This window comes from Nyctereutes procyonoides, unplaced genomic scaffold (genome assembly GCF_905146905.1).
Source record: "Nyctereutes procyonoides isolate TBG_1078 unplaced genomic scaffold, NYPRO_anot_genome, whole genome shotgun sequence".
NCBI classification, from domain to species: Eukaryota; Metazoa; Chordata; class Mammalia; order Carnivora; family Canidae; genus Nyctereutes; species Nyctereutes procyonoides.
The window spans coordinates 22,079,895-22,097,586 of record NW_026575131.1 but is presented as its reverse complement, the minus strand read 5'-3'; the positions used below and the strand labels follow the sequence as shown (position 1 = coordinate 22,097,586).

General features: G+C 44.4%; 1 protein-coding gene across 5 annotated transcripts in view; it reads left to right on the top strand.

The window, feature by feature from the left end:
- The first annotated feature begins 1,122 nt into the window (after positions 1-1,122).
- MITF (melanocyte inducing transcription factor) overlaps positions 1,123-17,692 on the top strand; it is a 217,297-nt gene continuing 200,727 nt past the window's right edge. Inside the window, exon 1 of one of the 5 annotated variants that reach the window (XM_055343191.1) lies at positions 1,123-1,467. In XM_055343191.1, the coding sequence (XP_055199166.1) occupies positions 1,364-1,467 (104 nt within the window). In that variant the 5' untranslated portion in view covers positions 1,123-1,363. The remainder of the gene's footprint in view (positions 1,468-17,692) is intronic. The other 4 variants (XM_055343181.1, XM_055343180.1, XM_055343183.1 and 1 more) reach the window with 4 other exon arrangements.

Below are 17,692 nucleotides of genomic sequence, written 5' to 3'. Positions count from 1 at the left end.
GTTTGATCTTGCAACTTCTTCTGAGACAGGTTTGCCAATCTCCTCTGTTACAGATGAAGAAATTGAGGCTTTTAGGAATCAGTGACATGCCAAAGATTACACTGTCCTTTAGACAAGGAAGGATTTTGGGATTTCAGCTCTGAATCTTAGAACTTTAAATGCCACCCTCTAACTCTCTGCTGCCTCCCTGATGCAAGACACTTTTAAAAGAAGGAACACATCCTACTAGTAGGAACTAATCAGAGGGAAGGTCTGGAAGTAGAATTGAGCCATGACTGCGTCTGTTATTCTGTTACCTCAAAGAGTGCCAGGAAGCTCAGGCGGGAGGATGACACCTGTACAGCTTATGCATCCCCCAAATTCACTCCTGAATTATCAGGAAAATATCGGTTTTTTTTTTTTTTTTTTTTTTTTTTACTCCCAGCCAACTGAGACATTAAAGGCTGACGGTGACGACGCTGTTTCGTAACTCTGTGCCTTTTAAAATTAATGAAACTTTCAAGTGCTGCTTTAGATTAAAAGTGGCTAATTGGATAAAGGGAAAAGAGCCACTCAGCTGGATGAATGGGATCGTAAAGAGCCCAGACTGAGTTATAGGAAAGGAATGCAGGAGAAGAATTCTTGCAATAATGTTTTAATTATAAAGTGAAGGCAAATTCCTCCACTGTCTTCCAATCTGAGGACAAGCTGGTATGTCGCAGCAGCGCTGGGGAGCACACAGGCTGAGAGTAAGCCCTTTTATTTTTAAGGCAGGCTTGAAGGCTAAAACTTTCGAGTGCTCAAACACTTCGCAATGAAATAAAAAAAATAATTAAAAAACCATATTTTTAAAAATTTTATTTTATTAAGGACCTGGCGTGCCCTCGAAAACGTCCGAGCGGGGAGTAGAGGTGATGGTAGGAGAGCAGGGCTGCGTCCGTTCTTATTAATATTAAATAGCCAAGTCTGTACCCTTGAAGCAAGTGGGGAGAGAAGAGGGGAGAGGAGCTGCTGACATTGACAATGATTCCAAACAGGAGTTGCAATAGCGGAGTCCACCACGTTGCCTCTGCCCCCGCCTGGCCTTCTGGGAGTTGTAGTTTTCGCGGGAGCGGCTCCCCTGGCGAGCCGGGCACGCCCCGTCCGGGCCGAACTACAGATCCCAGGCAGCGCCCCGCCGCCCGCCCCTCCCGCCCGGGTGCGAGTGTAAACTCGCCGCGCCGGGGCGGGCGGCCGCGCGCGGGCGAGCGGGCTGAGCTGGGCGCTGCGCGGGGGCGCACGGCTCGGGCGGGGGGGGGAACCCAGGCCCCGCCACCTTCCCTCCGCCCCCCGCCCCGGGCTCTGTTCTCACTTTGCAGCCGTGGAAGGACTGGGAGCGGGAGCCATGCAGTCGGAATCGGGGATCGTGCCGGATTTCGAAGTCGGGGAGGAGTTTCACGAAGAGCCCAAAACCTATTACGAACTCAAAAGTCAACCTCTGAAGAGCAGGTGAGTGGTGATGACAGCTGGAGGGAGGCGCGGCGGGCGGCTGGGGGGCCCCACGCCCGCAGCCTGGGGCGAGGGCAGCCGGTGGCCCGGGCTCCGGGACAAGGACCCCGTGTCCTTGCCCGGGGGCAGAGGGCGAGGTGCCCCCCGCAGGTGGGGGCGGCTCCCGCGCGGCCGGTGCGCCTCTGGGGAGCTCCGCCCAAGTGCACTTCGGGGGCGCCGCGGGCAGCCCGGGCCGGCCCAGGTGAGCGGGCGGTCCCTCGGCTGGGGAGGCTGGGGAGGCTGGGGCGGCTGGGGCGGCTGGGGCGGCTGGGGATGCCGGCCGCCGAGACCAGGTGGGGGCTGGGGAGCGCCCCGGCCCGCAGGTGCGGGAGGAGCAGCAGCAGCAGCAGCAGCAGCAGCAGCGCGGGACCCCAACGCCCGCCCGCCCGCTGGGGAGGAGGTAAAGGGAGTTTCTGCTGCACCCCTCTTCTGCAGATCCTAGCGGGTCGAGGACTCGGAGAGGCAGTGCTTGGGGTGGATTGAGGCGCGACGCCGAGGGAAGCAATTAGTTGGTCCGGTGTCGGCTCCTCTGGGAAAGCCCGCCCCCGGCCGCCTCCAGGTGCTGTTTCCGCGAGCCCCGCCTCTCCCCTCGCAGACGGCGGCCCCGGGAGCGCGGTGCCGTCGGGGGCCGCAGGTGGGCGTGTCTCCTCGTCCAGGTGAAACTCCCCCCCCCCCCCGCGCCGGCATCCCTCCACCCCCGCGGCTCTAGAGCTCGATTCAAATCCAGGCCTTTCCTGGAGGAGAGGACAGCCTTGGAACCGGAGGGTGTGGCGACACACCTGCTTGGCAGGTCCCGGCTTGGCGGCCGCACGTGTTTAATATGCTGGGGACTTCTAAAACTTTTTGGAGAGAAGTGAAGACGCCCGCTGGTCTGGCGCCCCATCACCTGGAGTGCCCACTTCCTGTGCGACCTCCATGCCCACTCGTCTATCGGAATGGGTTGGGTATCTTCCTTTCTCTGTCCTGTGGCCCCCTCCGGGCGCTTCCAGCGTTTACCAGGAGGGAGATGGACCCTCGAGGTTGGGATGGTAGAGAAGGGTTTTCTGTCCATCCCCTCTGAGTTGTGGAAGACCACGCAAGTCTGAGTGGAAGGTTCAGCGGCGCTTCTGCACCCATCTGCGACCTTCCTGCCTGCTCCTGGCAGTGGGCAGCGTCTGGGTGAATGGGGCAGAGGGCGCCTGGCTGGCTGGCAGAGGGCGAGAGGGTCCAGAAATCAGGGGGTGGGGGTGGGGGTGGGGGTGGGGAAGAGAAGGGCAACTGAAGCAGGAGCAAAGTATAGCACAGTCTTTGCTTCTGGGGGGGCACGGGGCTCGTGTTTGCTCTAGTGGCAAGCAGAACCAGGTTTGTTTCCTTTAGGGCTGTGTCGAGGCTCTGAATCCAAGTCAGGAAAGAAAATCTGGGAACAGCGAACCACTGACTGGGCTGCTGAAGCAGTGTCTTTGCAGATGCTTGAAGGGGATTGGAAGGAAATGCAGTTAGATGCCTAAAACCAGCCTTTAGTTGATGGTTTCTCTTCATAATGGCTGTTTTGTGTGTGAGCAGAGATTGTGTGTGTTGGGGGTGGGGGGTTTTGAGTAATATTGTGTAAAGGGTATTGTTGGTTATGCTCATTGGGGCTTTATGTGCATTCGGCTGAAGGGACCAGTGTTTTACCGAGCAGTCTCTGCTTTTGCTTCTATAAGCAAATGCTTACATGGCCAGAATGAGGGAGTGAGTGTTTGAGTGAGTGAGTGAGTGTGTGTGTGTGTGTGTGTGTGTGTGTGTGTGTAGTCCTGAAAGAAATGAATTAACCGGACTGTTTGGAACATTTTTGATGGGAGCTGATACATAACATTAAATGAGTTTGAGAGAGTGAGGAAAATACCATCTGGAAAAACCCAAATGAGTGCCATGAAACTCATGTTGAAGGATTTGGGCCTGTTCTTTTTCAGAGTCGGCAAAAAATTACTTGCAAGGGTGAACGTCCTCGGTAGCTAGCTAGCATGTGTAAGGAAAAATGTGGGTACGTGGGAAGCAATGGCTTCACACGTTGAAGCTAGAAACAGGTGCGGGACAGAACCGGTATGGAGAGGAATGCTAAATTAAAAAAGTTGTTGTAAAACTTGTCTGTGGAGCAGACACATGCTCTTTGAAATAAACCAGTTAAATAAAATCTGTGAATAAATATATGGGGTTGGCAAAATTTCCCTATACTGTTTTCCACAGTTGTCTAACTTATTGTCATCGGCATCTGTTGTGTGACTTTAAAAGGGCTACATGTTGTTGGGGGCCTCCTCATGGCTTTTTGTCTGAAGTCTTTGCCAGGGCACCTCCCTTCTTGTAAGTTTTGGTTGGAAAAAAGCAGAAACGGAAAGGTTAAGACTGCTGTAGCCATTTCGTCTATCGGTTGTATTTTCTGGATTGTCTCTTGGAGTTGAAAATGTGTTCAGAGTCGGCCCACCTCTCAGCGACTCCTCTGTTGCCACTTTGGTCCAAGTCCTCACCAGCCTGTGCCAGGGTTATTGCAGTAGTCTCTTAACTGCTCTCTTGCCTTCTACTCTTACCCCTTCTGGTGGGTTTTCTATGCGACTGCCACAATGTTTCTGATAAAATCGGTTCTCAAGGGGGGCAGATTTTGCCCCCCAGGGGTCTTTTGACAATGCCTGGGGATATTTTTGGTTGCCTAAGTGGAAGGGGGTTGGTGCTGCTGGTTGTTAGTCATTGGAGGCTGGAGATGCTGCTTGCACAGGATAGCTCCCTCAACAGAGAGTTATCGGGCCCCAAATTGTCACTGCGGATGCCGAGAAATGGTGGGTTGAAATGTGCCAAAGTGTCATTTTATGCTTAAAATTCTCCAATGGCTCCTAGTTTCAGTAGCACTCGAGATCCTTTAACTGGCAAAAGGCAGCCTATGTATATGTATGGTCAAGCTCCCTGTCGGCTCTGAGTTCATTTGCTGTCGCCGGGCTGGTTTCCTCGCTGTTCCCAGAACACTCCAGACCCCCTGCCATTGGGCCTTTGTATGTTGTACTTTCTGGTGCCTCTGGCTGGACCGTCCTTTGCCCAGAGAGCCCAGTGCTCAGGACCTCACCAACTTCAGGTCTCCCTTTTAGTATTCCCACCAGGCCTACCTAGACTCCCTGTGTACACTTGCTGAACCTCCAAACTCTCATTCTCCTCGCCCTGCTCTGTTGTTCCCATAATATTTATATTATAACTGACTGTCATTTCTAATATGTTACGTTTATGTTTCTCCACACCGAGACTGCCAGCTTCAAGGGAGCAGGGATTTCTTTCTGTCTGTTCCTTGTTTACTGTTGTGTTCCTAGAATCTAGAGCCGAGTTTCTCAACCTCAGTGCAATGACATTTCGTGCTGGAGAATTCTTTGTTGTTGGGACAGTCCTGGGTATTGCACCATGTTGGGCAGCATCCCTGGCCTCTGCCTGCTAGAGGTCAGGACCACCCTACCCCCAGTTGTGACCACCAGAAATGTCTCCAGACACTGCCAGATGTCCATGAGGGGCACAGTTAGCCCTATTTCAGGACAGTTGGCCTAGACCATTGCCTGGCACAGGAATGATTTGTTGTTTGAACAGGTGTTGCTTTCTCCCTTAGGACTCTACTTAGGATGGGGTACTCGGTTCAGATTTTGCATTCAGCATTGTAGCCTCTTAAAATAGGCATCCAACCAGGTCTCTCCAAAGGGAAGTTTATGTATTCTTCATTTGGGCTAAGCTCAGGTGTGCAGGTGTTTCATGGGGAAAGACAGTTTCTTTCATTCCTAACCCAGGGCCCCTGGCCTTGGGGAATATGAAGCTGCTGGGTTTAGATCATGGGAACCCCTTTTTGGTCATATTCACTGGCAAATCTGTGTTAGAGGAAGACACATGCTATGAGGAAAGGTTCTAATGAAGAATTGTTTGCAGTTTGGTTCCGCCAGCAAGGTTTTCTGAAGCCTTTGTGTGTTCTCTTGGGAATGAGCTCTGAGTGGTAGGTGGCAGGGGAAAGGTGCCAAATATCAAGGGTGAACCCAGAATTTACACGTTGGTACAGTCACATCAGGGAAACAGATGTGGAGCTGTTCAGTGCATTCCTAGCTGTGAAGGAACTCTCTAGGTCTTTGGGACCTGAAAACAATTTTAAAACATGGTAACACCTTTCAGGTTTATAGTCCTTTTGTCCAGTTTACTGGGTTGTGAAATTCTGTGGCTTTGTACTTGCTCATGCCCTTTTCCTGGATAGACTTCAGAATTGACCTAATCTATTTCCAGTTTCTTCTCTTCTCAAAATCTTAGTTATGTTTTAGGTAACTGTTGTTGAACTTCCTACAAATTAGAAATGGGAATGAGAGTGAATCTTAGGTTTTTATGGCAAGATAGGATACAGCGGTGGTTCCCAAATGCTGATTCATAGAGAGACGTGTGAGGTTTTCACAGGTTGTGGTGAAATGAGAAAGACAAAGACTGTTGTGTCACACGCACATGCACACTCACATGTTGCAGTATAAGACCACTGCCACTTCGTGTATTTATTCTGAGATTTTCTCTCCAGTCTTCTTACTAAAAATACCCTTTCTGAACCTGCTTGTTCTCCACTTTGCATTTCCCTCTTACTGCAGGCTGGGACACAGACACGATGGTGGTAATCTTGCTTAACCATAAAGCCAAGGGCAATACTCTAGGGAACACTGAAAAGACAAGAGTAGAAGGAACATGGACATCTGAATGAATTTGTGGAACACGGCTAGCTATCCGTCTAATCTATCAGCTCCAACTTCTACTTGAAAGAGAAATAAATTTCTCCGATTAAAAAAAAATACACTTTCTTTTCTGAAATGATAATCCAGTCTTGGCAGAACACAACTGTCAATCTCTTATTGGTTTCTGAGAGTTTTCTTGATTTTTCTATCTGTCCAATCTGCAGGAAACTGCCAGCATTATTCTGGCATCACTGTCACTAACTAGCTGGGTGACCTTGGGCAGGCTGGGTAATGCCTAACTTCACTTTACTCATCTGACTAATGGAAGCCTGCATCATAGGAGTATTAAAAACATTAGCTGTGACGTTGACTGTGGAACAGAATTAGCAGGGTGACAGGCACATAGTAAGGGTTCAGTAAAATGTTAGCAAATAGTGTTCTGGTTATTAGTTATTATTTCTTTATTACTTAGCAGTGAGTCCTGACATTCCAGAAGGTGTTTGCATTTGGTTGTCTTTGGTTTTCTTCCCTAAGGCCAGAGTTGTTGGTTGAACAACAACCAATCTCCTAATGAATACCAGCACCTAATGAGGTAGTCAGATACATTTTTTTTTCACATTTTATATTTTTGATCCAACGCATAAAAATTTATTTATGTTAGTTAAAAAAAAAAGCAGCTGTGGCCTTAGTGAATACATAAAACCTTATATTCAGTATGTGTCTACTGAGCCCTGATATGTGCAAATTAACACCAATAAACATAACTAAGATTCATGGAGCACGTACTGTGTGCCAGCCCCTGTTCTAAGTATTTTTTTTTTAAAGATTTTATTTATTTATTCATGAGACACCCCCCCCCCCCCCCACACACACACACACAGAGGCAGAGACACAGGCAGAGGGAGAAGCAGGCTCCATGAAGGGAGCCCGACGTGGGACTCGATCCTGGGACTCCAGGATCAGGCCCTGGGCCAAAGACGGGCGCTAAACTGCTGAGCCATCCAGGGAATCCTCCATTCTAAGTATTTTTATGTGTGTGCACTTAGTCTTTGGAAAACCTGCATGAGATCATAATAATAAATAAAAACAACCATGATATTAATTATAATATTTAAAACTGATAATTATTACACAGTGCTTACTACCTGCCAGGACTGTGTCTGTATATTTTACTTGTATTAATTCAATTAGTTTTCACTTCAACCTTGAGTATATGTACTTTTATTATTCTTATTTTACAGTGAAAGAAACTGAGACATAGCAAATGGATGGGCCTGGATACAACCTGAGACTCCCTGGCTTTAAGCCCCAAGCTCTTGTCACTAGCCTGTACTGCTGTGTAAAAGGCACTGTGCATAGCAGTGGAAATGCAGAGTAGCATCATTCTGTGTGTGCTCTAGAACTCCCAGTGGGTAAAGGAAAGAACTCATGGACCCAGCTAGACATACAAGACAGAGTGTGATCTGGGCAGGGAGGTGGGCATCAGCAAAGGGCATTTCATAGATGAAGGGAAATTGGAGGCCAGTTTTGTGAATAGGTAGGGATATTTGAGTTTGGCTTTGAAGGTCAAGCAATACCCAAGCATATTTCTCTACAGCATTAAATAAAATGTTAGACATCTTGGAGGACACATCCTAAAATAGACTTCTGGGGGTTTTTGTTGTCTGCTAAGTGTTTAAGCAGACTCCCAGACCTTCTTCAAGATCTGTGAGCACCTGGTGGTGGCAGAGATTGGGTGCACATGGACAGGTTCAGAGGGAGCCGTGCTGAAGTGCTGTGCCCAGCAGCTTTGCCACTTAACCGCTACATGTATGTTCAAGACACTCAGCTTCTAGAAGCTTCAGTTTCTTTATCGGTGAAATGGGGTCAATTGAACCATTCTCTTACTGTTGGTAGAAGTTTTAAAATGGAAATAAAATCTCCAAAATGCTTTGCAGAGTGCCTAGCACATATTGGTAATATAATTCTTTCTTTTCTCTGTACCATGGTCATTTTGTTCTTCATATATTCCTCAATAACTAAGATACTTATAGATTCGTGAATCTGAAGCAAAATAGACAAGATCGAGGTGCTTCACACTGGCAGATGTTCAAGTCTTATTATGCAAATTAGTTTTGTGGTATGATTAGATGGAAAATTTGATTAAAGTGGATTGTAAGTGTTGGTTCTGTATGTTATTAGAGATTTCCTTTTCCTGAGTACTGCTATTTATAGAATTTATTTAAGTGTACGTATGTGTGTGTGTTTTTAATTCCCTTTGAGTTCTGCACTGCAGTTTGCACAGGCTGATGTTTATATCTGCTCCAGTTGTGCAAGAAGTGGAAAATATCCTTTTTTTAGAACAGGTCACATGTGCTTACTGTCAGGAATAGGACCTCAGTGTAAAAAAATGTATCTTGGGACAAATCAAAGTTACTAAATTTCTCCCTCCAACTGCTTTGTTTCAGAACTGGCAGTATTAGGATAAATAATAGGGGAAAAAAAACACTAGGCTAATTTTTTTTGGGGGGGGGCATTTTTCAAGGAGAGTAAGCAAGAGTTTTCATTTGTTCTGCGTGTGTTTGTATGTGTGTTTTAAGTATGAAATGTACTTTGCTGTTAGGTTTGTCTCATCAAAGTAAATTATAAAAATCTGTTTGACTCCACTCCAAATATGCGTAATTTGGAGAAAATAATCAGGAAGATGGCTTGAAGATATTAAATGGAGTTACCACAAGCTTTTGGTATTATAAAGACAAGTTTGCAGTTTATAAGAAGGTTTTTGTGAGTCTAGCGAACATTGTGTACTCTAATGGCAAGGGATTTCACCCAGTTGTGAAGTCTGTAACTTTATGGAGCCAGATGTAGGCAGAGGGCAAGGAGACCTGCAAGCAGGTCTGGATCTCTTTTGCAATCCCCCGTCCCTCCTGTTCTCTATTCTGAGATCTCAGGGAGAGTACTAGGCTGATTCTTAAACATGGCTACCTTATTTCTTCACCATGTCTTTCCCTCTTTTAGCCTTTCATGCATGCCACGAAGAATAAAGGGATCCACCTTTGTGGTGTTCACGTGAGACATCTCCTCTGAGATTCAGAACCGTGAGGTTCTTGTCCTCCAGTGCCTAAATTTTCGGGGGCTTCGCAAGCAATGGGCACTGCCCCGAGTGTGTTGCAGATGGTGACCTATTGGTTGTTTTCCATCTGAGTTAGAAGTTGAGCCGGGGGAAGAGTGGGGTAAAAGTGAGAGAAACCTACAGGGAAGGAAACGATGTCTCAGAATCATGAAGACCCTAGTGTCCTCCCCAGGGTGCTTCTAAAACCTCCCTCAGTCACTTCAGGCAGAGGCAATATAACTTTGGGTCAGAAGGACCTGGGTTTATTGTTTTTCCTTCTCTCCCTTCTTACAGCAATTATTTATTAAGCACCTATGGTGTGTCAGGCTCTGTGCTGGCCAGAGGGAATCAAATGTAGAACCAGACAGGCAAGGTTCCTGCTACCATGGTGCTTCCCATTTTGGAGATGAGAACACAGTTAATAATGTACCAAATAAATGGAAAATAATAATTTTTGTTGCTCAATAGGGTATAATTGATACAGTGTGATTGGGAAAGAAGGGGCCTTTTTGATTGGGTCTGATATCAGGAATGACATCATGGAGGAGGTGATTTTGAAGCAAGACCTAATGTCTGAAAAAAGTCTGCAATTCTTGGTGCTACCACTCACTAGCTGTATGACTTTGGACAAGTTACCCAACCTCTTCAAATGTCAGTTCCCTAACCTCTTTGAATCTCAGTTCCTTCTTTTGTAAATGGGGCAATAGCTACCTTGTAAGGCTGCTGTGAAGATAAAAGGTATTGTTTATAAAGCAGCTCACATTAGGCTTTACCTTACAGGTGCTCAGGAAGATACATAGGACTGGTTTAAGGTCATATGTGGATAGTGGAGAAAAATACAGACATTAGTCTTCCATGTAACTGTTTATAACTTGGTTTTAAGTGTTTTCCTAATGTTGAGTGAGTCAGAGATTTATGCTTGTCTTTATAAGCCTAACCTCAGACTGAAAGTGGAGATGGGTCTTGTTATTTTTCTTGCCCTTTCTTTCCTCCAGGATCATCTTACCCGAGTTGTCCCCTTGTTCTTCTCACTGTTGTTGCATTGAGATCATTCATGTTTGACCCTGCTTTGCCTAGGGATGGTTTCTGGCTGGATTTTGAGTTCAGTTTTAATATAAAGGAGGAATCCAAGTGCCCTAGGATTAGAATGTAGAGCTTAAGGTTCATTTAACAAAATATGCATGTACACCACACGAAGCCCTTACGGAACTCCTTATTTGCAATCCTGTGTTTCAGCCTCTAGATCACGCTTCCTGTCCACACTGATGTGAAAATGTCAGTGTTGGTGCAAAAATGGAAATTCAAAAAGAAGCCTCTCCTCCCACACAGCACCTCAAGCTTTCATCAGTGTTGACATCTACAGGCAGTAGTGTGTTTTTAATTCAACAACTTAAAACAAAAATCTTCAAAGCGTTCAAATTCCAATTGCTGTGTTCTTTGATTCAAGTACTCATGGAGTGGTGACTTGCAAAAGGGAAAAACCCCGGGTCATGTGAGAACGAATATTTTAAATCCAAATGTAGTGAGTTATAGATGTATGGAGTACACTGGTAGAGTCGTCCTGTCCTTCTAGAAGACAATTGTGGGTTGTTGAGCAACTTCAGGAAGGCATCTGTGGCCTGCACCCTCTCCACCCCTTCCCCAAAGTGGGATAACTTGCTGAATCATTCACACGCATTTGTCTGTTTTCCTATGTGATCAAAGGCAGAATGGGAAAAGTGGTTGCCTCTACTCTCGGGAATTTATAACTTATTTTTATAGAACACATTTTCCTTCTAGGAAGCTTAACTTGCTTCTGTGAGAAGATTTGAAGCAGGGTAGATTCATTTAGCTTGATGGCAGAGGTTGTATGTGAAATTACTAACTGGCAGATAGGAATGCTTTGGTACTTTGGTACCTCTATTGTAAAATGTTAAATACTAACTAGTTTCAAGAAGTATGTTTTTTGGAACATATATTTTATTTCTATGACTGGAGATTTGAAACTTGGTGAAAGGAAAAGCCTGTAGAAACCCTAAAGATCATTTTCCTGATTAACTTGGAACCTAGCACAATCCTAATAAAGCCTACTGGAGGACTTCACTGAGATATGGCCACACTGTTTGTCTTGCTTGCATCTGTCCCAAGCAGAGAGAGTACTCTAGAATTGAGTCTATGGACAGACACACAGATATCCTAACAGTCCCTTCTCCATCAAAAGGATTGAGTACATTTTTGTTTTATTTTTTTGAGCATTTGAAGTTTTTAGCAAAAGGTACTATTTCAGGATTAGCTTTACTTTGGTGTATTACTGAGCCTGCATAACTGCACCATCTAAATTTAGAACCTTGGCACCTTGGCCAGTAGAACCCTTTGCAACTAATTTATAATGCTTTTGGCAGAGAATAACTACGAATAAACATTAAAATAGTATTGGCCAGTTAGGGTCATTTACTTTCAAGGGAGGATGATACCGACCGTGCAATCTTGAAAATTCTATTTATTTTTAAAGGAAAAGCTTGCAGTAACTTAGTAAAATGGTCCCTAAAAATATAAGCAACTAGCATGATTCCTGGTGACATTCCAAATAAACGTTTATTTGCTGCAAGGAAGTATGTTTGGAGGGTAACCTGTGAGAGATTGGCATGGCTCGTGTATTGGAGAATTGGTCTGTACACTTTTTGGAACCATACCTTGCATCATCTCAGCAAGGTCATTTGTCCACTTGTCCTTAGGTAGATAAACACTAATAATGTTTTATCTAAGTAAATGCTGTATGTGTTCCTGCTAAACGATGGGATCTCAGAATGTAGTTTTAATGATACTGATTGCATATGGAAGCTTTAGGTCAGTTGATTCAGAAATGAACAAGAAGGTTTGATGGCACTTGCTTGGTCATAGCATCACGAAATCACTGAAAGGCATGATTTAGCAGCAGGAGGCTGAATGGCAAGGACAATTAACTGGGGTGTGTTTTTGGAGTCAGTGAGACTGACTAGAGTCAGTTCTGGTCTGATGTGTACCCCGTTTTCTCGCTCTTGGCTTCGTATACATGACATCTTTCTAATCACTTCTCACCGACAGCCAACTTCCCTTTCTTTATGTGTTTGCCCTAGTGGACACTTTAGTTTACCTTCCCATAATCTCCTTTCCAAATTCTTGTAACAACCCCTTCCCAGATGTTCAGCCCATATGCTTCAGTTTTGTGGCTCCAGGAGTGGAGAATTTGACACAGATTTGACACAGGTCCTGCCACATTTCTTTTATCACAGAGATCGGTTTCAGAGAGGTTCATGTTGACTAGTGAAAATGAATCCCAGGATTTTAGGGTGTTAACAGAAAGAGATTCTCCTTTTATTCCCATTGATCTTGAACTTGGGAAGATGTTGGGTTTAGGATAAAACCATACCTTGTAGGCAGAGAACAAGCAGGTTCTTAAATTAGGTTAATATTAGTTGCTGTATCAAAGTGGTGTGCAACAGTCCTATGTGTAAGTGGTTCCTGCGTGGTACGTGGCTTTTCTCCATGTGGCAAATCGTACTCAGACTCATTCCATCTTTTGGTTCTCCCTTTGTGTAGGACCCTGAAGTCCTTCATGTCTGGTTGTAGAAAGGAAAAGAAGAGAAGGCATAACTAAGGTCCAAGTGACAGGCCTCACTTTTGTTCACATTCTGTTGGCAAGGACCAGACTTGTGTCTGTATCTAGATGCAGGAGTGGGAGCTGGAAAATACAGACACCCACTGCGCAGTAACACCTCTGTGCTAGAATAGAAAAGAGCGTGCATTTTTGGTGGATGGCCAGCCGTCATTGCCATGATCCTAGTAGGAGAGTTTCACCTCTGGATCAAGTTGTGGCTTTCCTTGGTAGGCCTAGTTAGGCCTGTCCTTGGACCCTTCTGTTACTTAACCAATAAATTCCTCTTTTAAGTAAGCATAGTTAGTTTGGATTTTCTGCCACCTGCATGGAAACTGTCCAAGCTTATGTATTTTCTAAATCCCACCTTTCTGCAGTGCTTCCTCTTCCACCGTCATTGAACAATTACCACTTTATTTCCCTGCAACCCTAATACATCCACCACCACCACCACCTTAGTGCAGTGGTTTTCAAAGTGTGGCCCTCAGGCTAGTTAGAAATGCAAGTTCTCAGATTCTACCACAGTTCAACTGAATCAGAAACTGGTGGTCAGTCCAGGAGTCTGTGTATTAATAAGCCCCCCAGAGTTAGTGATGCTCACTCATGTTTGAGAAAGACTACCCTAATGCTTTCACCATAAATCCCGTGTCTCCATTTTGAGTTATGCTTACCCTGCTGTTTTGGGATGAAAAACTTCTTGGATTAGATAGCATACATTTAATATGCATTTAAAAAAAGGGGGTGCTGCTTGTTGTGGTCATCCTAGAGATGACCACTGGCAGTAACTATCCACTGATCAAAAGCCAAAAACCAAAAACTTCCCTTTTAGAAAGTTAGCTTTCAGATATACACTAGTGAAACCAGGTAGGATTCTTGGTTTTCTAAATATGATCTCTGGGTGATTTGGAGTTAACCTAGCTTCACTGCCATAAGGAGTCCTGGCCCACATCTCAAAAGAGAGTTATAATCCAGACTCAATATGCAGTCACTTGACTGAATTAAGATTTGGTTGAGAAACAGGGTGATGATGATTTTGAGCATGCCCACATGACCAAATTGTTTTTCACAAAACTTCTGCTGAATAAAATTTGAAATACGGCTTTCAGCCTGTTTTCCTATCTTAATGAATTCCAGACAGTTTGCAGAGTGTAGGAGCTTCCAAAACAGAGGGACGGAATGGCTGGGACCCGCCAGCATGTGTCTTGTCATAGTAAGGGCATCTCGACTACAGTCATTCCCCTTGTTCTGGATGTCACTGGGCCATTTCACTTCTATGACGGAGAGGTATAGATGGTGACAGGAAAGGCCAAGGCCAAAGTTGTGTCAGACAAATAGAGCCTGTAGAAAATTACCAGACTCCTTTCTTTAGCAGGAAACTCAGCCTACCCCACATCTACTTAGACCCAAGCATTTTGTTTTTTGTTTTATTTTGTTTTGCTACATTTTGACCTTCTCCAGAGGTCCTGATGTCCTTGTCTCTTTTTGTAAACTGGTTAAAAGCACTAAGCAGTTGAAGTCTAAAGTTCTGGGTTTAATCTTCAGAATAAAACAGATTTTTAACTTAAATTTCAATTTGGCCACCTATTAGCTTTTTTTTATTTTAATTTTAATTAATTCATTTTTTTAAAAGATTTTATTTATGTATTCATGAGAGACACACACAGAGAGAGAGAGAAAGGCAGAGGCACAGGCAGAGGGAGAAGCAGGCTCCATGCAGGGAGCCTGATGTGGGACTTGATCTCGGGTCTCAGGATCAGGCCCTGGGCTGCAGGCGGCACTAAACCACTGAGCCACCTGAGCTGCCCAGGTTTTTTTTTTTTTAAATCAATTTTTAAAAACCACTTTTCTTGTAGCTTGTGTTTCTATAGCGGCTAAATGGAGCTCATGGACGTTAATATGATCTAGGCTATAGGGTAATCGTGTGAATTAAAAGAAATAGATGGGTAAGGTACTCAGCCCAAAGCCCAACTCTTGCTGCTAGGGTCTGTCTGGTTCCCACATTCTGGTATCCTTTGTATCCATCCACAGCATGAATAGGGTTTTGACTTGAAATGACGTTTTAATCAGCAGGAAAAGAAGAGCCATAGAAGAGAAGGGGCGGGGAGGCCTAAATGATCCCTAGCTGAAGAATCCACATCAAGATCTTTGGGAGTTGATGCAGGTCAAGTAGTGGTGACCTATAGGAAGCCTAGCAGGGAGGTTTTTAAAGATGGCACCTGCTATTTACAGGTAAGGCGTTCCTTTTGTTGCCAGAACAATCTTTGTCTTTATCAACATGAGCCTTTCATCATAATTATAGACTGTAGCCAGGTGGAAGAATAAATAATAAGATGCACTGATCAAGATTTCACAGCATTGAGCAGTCTAGCAGCCAAGCTGCATTCCCATTTCCACATGGGGATCTGGTGTTCCTAACTGTGGGCTTTCAACTCTGCTTCTAGTGAGTGCCTGCCTTATTTTTTCACATTTTTCTCCTCAGCCTCTTCATTCAAAGAAAGCCATCGTGCTCTGTATCCCTGCACCTCCAAACCTTTGTATCTTTTACTCTTTTAGGATTTTTTTCCCTCCTTGTAGCAATGTATAGCTATTTTGTAGACTAGAGCCCAAGTTTTAATTTTTTTTTAGAAGAACTGTTTAATTTATGCTTGCTTTTTACCCTTTATTCTGAATTTTCTGAAAACATGATTGCTATAGTCCTTTGCGTTTGTATGGGCCATTTCTGTTAACCAAGTGGTTTTCCTTCTACTGATTAAATTGATCCTGTGATAAGCCTTGAATGCTTTTTATCCACATTGTTGTGATAGCTTACTTGTCTTATTTTTTTCTACCTTTATTAAGGTATAATTGACAAATAAGAATTGTATATGTTTAAGGTATACAACTTGATGTTTTGGTGTACGTTTACCACATCAGGTAGCTTGCTTTTCTTTTTTCTTTTCTTTTTTTTTTTTTGTAGCTTGCTTTTCTTGAGCCTCAGAAAGTTTCTCCTCCAAACCAGTGGCTAAATTGGTCGCTAGGAAGCAGAAAGGAAGATTAGCCCAAATAGTAACTATCTGTCTCATGAGAAAAGGGTGCATGATATTGCACACATAAGTGGATGCCTTCATCCTTACAGCTTTGACGTGTTCTGTGGATGAGATTACCTGCCTCATCAGATCGCTTTGAAGATTCAGTGAGGTACGGAGAGGACTTTCTGTAGGAAGGGTACAGTAGACGCCAGCTTTCTGCTGATGCCTAGTCGCCCTGCCGTTCCTGCCGCACGACTCTTATGCCTTTGTTGGCCTGAGGTGCGCCCATGTGCTCCTCCTGGCGTCATTGCTGTTAGAATTTAGGGGCTTATGTAAGAATCAAAGAAAGTGGTTAATCTGTGCAAGTGGTTTTGACTCTACCATTGCTTTGTCACAATTAATTAATTAATTTGATTCTCCATAGCTTAAAACCCCCCAATTGAGTCAATTCTCAAAAGTTGAGGATATATTCAGCAAGTTTTCAGACCAGTACTAGTACTCTCTTTCTTCCCGGGAGTCTGGCAGGCCACTTCCCTCAACTATCAGCTGTTGTGTGCAGAGGAATGGAACTAATTTGATTAACAATTAATGGGAGACATGTTTTTAAGAATCCATGTACACATTCACACCGACACATACTGGATTCTTAAGGCAGCATTTTTCAGAGTATTTGCATCTTTTCTCTTTGATTGTCATGACTAATCAAAACTTCACTCTTGGTTTAACAATTCCTGTCCAGAATTTTATAAAGAAAAAGAGAAAATGACAGTTTTCCTCTTTCCATGTGATTGAAACACACACACACACACACACACACACAAACACATACACACACACAGGGAAGCAAAAGACCATGGAGTTAGATGCTTTAGGGTGAGAGCCAGTGTTCTCTGAAAAGTAATGAGCACAGGAGAGAATGAAGCCTGAGAAGGATGGTCAGATATGGACAATCAGATGCCCTTCTGAGTTCTGCATTTTGAGACAACAGGATGAATCAGCTATGTAGGATGGAGCTGAGAGTTAATACACCCACAAGTAGGGGAAGAACCAGCCATTGGAGATGGACAAGGCAGTTTTGGAAATTTTCACAGTAGATTTATTTCATGGGCATCTAAATAGGTGGATATTAAGAGATCTGACATTTACCCTTATTTTTTCAGAGTCATGGTTTCGGAATGATTTGCAAAATCCTTGGGCCAATGTTCTTTGCCCTAGGAGGTAAAATGATACTCAGTAAATATAAATATTCATTAAGCCCACTGTGGAGTCAGGAGATAATATAGAATATAAACCTTTGTCACTTGTCAAGTGGGTGGGCACCAAAGGATGGTATGGAACCCAGATCAGGCCATCGAGGGCCAGAGGAGCTCTTTCTGGGAGTGGAAGAGAGCCCACTCCGTGGTCTCATCAATTACCCTGTGAAAGAAAGAAATTTTAAACTGATACTCACTGAAGACAGTCTTTAGCTGTCCCTTTACTTGAAGCTCTTATTTAAAAGATAATGTGTATTTTAAGAATTCAAGCATCTTCTGCCTATAAATAGGCTGATAGATGATACTTGATTTATTATCTCAGTTCTCACTTGAAAAAGGCCCATTGGGAGCGGGGAGTTTGTTCACTGAGCATCTCCAGGATTGAGAGTGCCCAATAAATAATTGTTGAATAAAAATGACCAAAATGGATGAACTGTTTCTGGTGTGCAAGAAGGGATCAGTACCTTTTGGGAACTTTGTTAAGCTCTTTCAGGAAAGTATGTAAGAAATTATCTTGACTTTTTTTCTTATTAGCTGTGGGC